This window comes from Galeopterus variegatus, unplaced genomic scaffold, assembly GCF_000696425.1.
Source record: "Galeopterus variegatus unplaced genomic scaffold, G_variegatus-3.0.2 Scaffold7104, whole genome shotgun sequence".
Classification (NCBI taxonomy): domain Eukaryota; kingdom Metazoa; phylum Chordata; class Mammalia; order Dermoptera; family Cynocephalidae; genus Galeopterus; species Galeopterus variegatus.
Window position 1 is genome coordinate 41,153 of NW_007733215.1, and position 4,695 is coordinate 45,847.

General features: G+C 42.4%; 1 protein-coding gene across 1 annotated transcript in view; it reads right to left on the minus strand.

Moving 5' to 3' along the window:
- The window catches only part of LOC103607088 (uncharacterized protein KIAA2026-like), a gene marked incomplete at its 3' end in the record, with an annotated part of 31,314 nt that extends 26,728 nt beyond the window's left edge, over positions 1-4,586 (minus strand). Inside the window, exon 1 of the mRNA XM_008591640.1 lies at positions 3,997-4,586. Coding sequence (XP_008589862.1) covers positions 3,997-4,586 — 590 coding nt within the window. The remainder of the gene's footprint in view (positions 1-3,996) is intronic.
- Positions 4,587-4,695: the final 109 nt, after the last annotated feature.

Here is a 4,695-nt window from a genome sequence, read left to right on the forward strand (position 1 = left end):
AAAAAAAAAAAAAAAAAAAAAAAAAAAAAAAAAAAAAAAGCTTAAGGAAAGATTCTATTATCTTTTAATTCTATTTTTGTACAAACTAATTGAAGTATCCTTATACATCATGTATATATGATACACACATTATATGTATTCATACATATATGTATTTATATGTATAATACACATATCTATATGACATATAAATAAATATAAGCTATTTACAGATTATATACATATAGTGCTATTAATTAAGCACCACAGAAAGCAAACCAAAAACAGAAATTTAAAAAGTATACGATAATGGTAGAATATACTGAAGTTCTAATATTTTCTTCCCTCACACCAATGGATCATCCTGCATACCTCCCAGCGTGCAGACACTACTCTGGAGACTATACTGATCATATAGAATTACTTGTAGTTTCCAGAAATGCTATGCCATTTCATGCCTTGCACTCACTGTAGTTCAGCATTCTGGAATATCTCAGTCACACTCTTGTAAAAAATCCAGTAGTAACTTCTTTAAGAATCAGTTCAAGTATAAATTTCTTTCTTTTTTTTTTTTTTTTTGTCTTTTTTTTCGTGAGCAGTAAGGGGATCGCAACCCTTGGTGTGGTGTCGCCCACACCGCGCTCAGCCAGTGAGCGCACTGGCCATCCCTATATAGGATCCGAACCCGCGGTGGGAGCACCGCTGCGCTCCCAGTGCCGCACTCTCCCGAGTGCGCCACGGGCTCGACCCAAGTATAAATTTTTTTTTTTTTCCTTTTTTTTGTCTTTTTTCGTGTCCGGCAACGGATCGCAACCCTCAGTGGATCGCAACCCTCAGTGTCGCGCCCATATGGACCGGACCGGCAACGGGATCGCAACCCTCAGTGTTGCGCCCGCACCTCGCTCAGCCAGTGAGCGGGAACCAGTCTGTATGTGGGATCCGAACCCTCTGCGGGAGCGCCGCCGCCCCAAGCGGCGCACTGGAGCAGTGCGCCACCAGGCTGGCCCTAAATTTCTTTATGATAGCCTTAAACTAGTCTCTTTCCCCTTCTTCCCTCCTCTCACTTGCCATCCCCATTCTTAACCCCCTCCTCTTCCGATATAGGTTCCATTCCTCTAAATTTCTCCTGTACCTTGTTCATGCATGCATAGAATCATTATCTTTTTAAGTGTCTATTTCCCTACTCAACTGTAAACCACTTAAGGACAGGGAACTCATCTTTTGATCTCAGGGACATGAATGTACAGCTCTAGACGATAGTTAAATATTTGCACAATCAACTAATCTAGCCTAACACCCTCTCTGTACAGATGAAGAAACTGAGACTCAAGTTATATGACATGTCCAAGGTACTAACTAATGCCATTGTGCTGCTCTCTAATGATAATGTGACATCCTCTTTACCTAATGTATCTCATTTATTGCTCATTAGAAGGCTCAGTTGTATATACGGAGCAGCTATAAAGTTCTCCTATTTGAAAACAGGAGGAATTCAGTATCCTACAAATATATACTAGAATAGAAAAGAAAACCTAAATGATAATATCTAAGTGATTCATTGGTTTTACTACTAAAATACTATATATCACTTTAAGAAATTTACAAATAAGGTATGAGTCATCTATTTGCTGAAAACCATATTCACATGGGCAGTCTACAGAATACTGTTCTGGAACATCTATATATCTTAATTGGGTTCCAAACAGTTGTAACCTGTGGTTTTCTAAAAGTTGTGCCCACTCAAAGCACTTACTTAGAAATGACGCAGATTTTAGGCTAGTGTAGAAAAATAAATGATTTACTAGTACAGTATCCACAAATGCGGTCTAGCAAACCCATTATTTACAAAGTGTTTGCATACACCAAGTCCAAAACGTGAGGGTCTCAAAACTTTACGTATTTGAGACCATCACATTATTATTTGCTACTAAAATGCAAGAATTTTCTCTTTTGGCTTAGGAATGTCAAAAATACATTATCATGTTTATAAACTATACGACATTATAAGTTTAATTTCAAGTATGGAAACTATTACGTCACGTGGAAACAGTATTCTGAGCACTGGCCACTGGGAATGATGATTCTGATCATTTAGAACTTTACCTTTATGTAAAAGAGAAACAGTCTCCCTGCTCTTGTAGGACTAAGAGGTATTTATTATACACAGTACTTTCGAAAACATCTATAATTCATTCAAACCTGTATGCTATCTCTTAGTAGTTTCACACAATCATTCTCACTCCTCATTCTAAATCCCTGTTTCCACATCCATAAAACTCGATGGACTAGATAAACTCTAAAGGTCCTTCCAGGTCTAAAATATCATGACATTACTTTGGAGTATATTTTACTGCCTAAAAATAATGATATGTGAATGAACTGTTTTTATATGGTCATAGTTATAATGCACGTGGAGACAGGAGTAACAAACATACTAACAGAAGTATAAAATCATTAAATAAAATATTAAAAGTAATTCACAAAGCAAATTTATGAATAACTATTCTATTACCAAATAATTCTACTTTATGAAAGAGTTCAAGAGGTTCCTTAGTTTAAAGAGAGCTGCCCTAATAAGTCAAGCACTACGTTAATTGTTTTTAGTGAAAAAAGTCACTGATAGTCTTGAAAACAGTATATAAAAAGCCAGTGACAAATAAAGATAATTTTAAAATTACAATTATAAATTAAGGACCAAAAAACTAACAAAAATTTTTGGAGTTATTTATTCCATAAAAACACAAGTATAATGCCTAGTTTTCAGATATGAAGTATATACTAATTCTACTCAACTACTACTACAACTACTACTATTATAATGGCTAACACTTATACTGAACTAACCGAGCGACAAGCAGTGTTGACTTTACATTTATTAATTCATTTAATTCTCACAGTAACACTATTAGGGTGGGTACTATTATCATCCCCATATACAAATGAGGAAACTGAGGCCAAAAATGTTAAATGACTTGGTCAAGTTCACTCAGCTACTAAATGGTCAAACTCCTATTCCACTTCAACCAGCATTTTCAACAACATTCAATTGTTTTTCTTTCCCTGAAGAATTTACACTTGAGAAATTAATTTGGCTCATATCAGCTACACAATGATTATAAAAAAATACATTTATTTTAGTATCCTTCTGTGTTACATTATTTTCTCTTACAAAAGAAAAATAATTGGATATAGGGGTGGTCACAATGCCATCTGAATTGGCTATGATTTCTGGTAGAATAAACACAAATGTCTGAACTTATTAAAATTTTTATGTTAATACACTCCCTATCATTGAAAAACTACAGTTCCTCAGATGAAACGGAGAGAAAAGATCAGGAGTACACCAGAGCAATCATTAACCACCTATGATTTCTGGTAGAATAAACACAAATGTCTGAACTTATTAAAATTTTTATGTTAATACACTCCCTATCATTGAAAAAGTACAGTTCCTCAGATGAAACGGAGAGAAAAGATCAGGAGTACACCAGAGCAATCATTAACCATTTAGTAGGACGCCATAAATCTCTGATAGTTGACTTGGGTAGTAAAAGATAAAATTATTTTTTGATGGTTTGAAACAGCATTTTTACACAAGCGGAAATTACTTTTTTCTAAAGACATTTTACCGTAAAAGTTTTTTTTTTTAATGTCATGCTAAAGCTGCCTAAAAGTTGCGGGTTCAACTTCCATGCCACAAAAACTTGTCCTCTGCCTACACATGTAACTTCATGCAGGAGCCACATCTCTTCACATCTCCAAACTTTACCTGCTCGTGGGCGCTGCGAACTCGCCTCCTGCTCAGCCTCTCTCCCTCCGGCGCGCGCCGCGTTCGGCCCACACCCACCACACCCCTCCGGGCCCCCGCCCAGCGCCGCTCCTCCTCCCGGGGCTCTCCAGCACCGACTCAGCACCTATCAGCGCCGCCCCCCGGCCCCTGGCCCAGCCCATCCTCGGACACGTGTGAGGGTGTGTTTGTGTCAGTTTGTCAGTCCCACCGGGACGGGGCTCGCTTACCGCGACAGAAGCGCCAACTTCTGCTCCAGCATCATCTCCAGCTTCTGGCCCTGTTTAGAGATCCAGTGGTCCACTCCGTGCAGGCGGTAGCACGTCTCCAGCATCATCCTGAAGTCCGCCACGAACTCGGTGATGCCCCCGTACTGGCCGCTGGCGAACTTCTCCTCCATCTTCAGCAGACACAGGCCCTGCCCGGGCTGCTGCGGAAGGGCGCGACTGCCCCGACCGCCGCTGCGCGGCCCTTCGGCTACCTCCTCCTCCCGGGTGGCAACGCCCCCCAAGGGCTGCAGGAAGGGGGCGGTGAGGCCCCGGTGCTTCTCCTGCAGGAACTCGCCCAGAATGCGGTAGCCCTGCTGCAGCTCGTAGGTCAGCTCCTGCTCCTTGCAGCCACCGCCCCCGACCACCATCGCCTCCGCCTCCTCCTGGTCGTCCGCGTCCTCCAGCGAGGAGGCACTCCTTCCGCGGGCCGGCCCTGAGACCCGGGCAGCCGCTGCCACCTCCTCCTCGTCGTCCTCTTCCTCAGCCGCCGGTGGCGGCCGCTCCTCCTCTCCGGCCGGCTCCATCTCCCCCGGCGTCTCGAGCACGCTCATGCCCACGGCAGGCCCAGGCTGGGCGGTCTGAAGGGGCCGCTCGAGGCGCCGGGGGACGCGTGAGCGCGGGCCGCTTCCTCACCGCTCGACCGCGCCGAGCAGCCCCTGC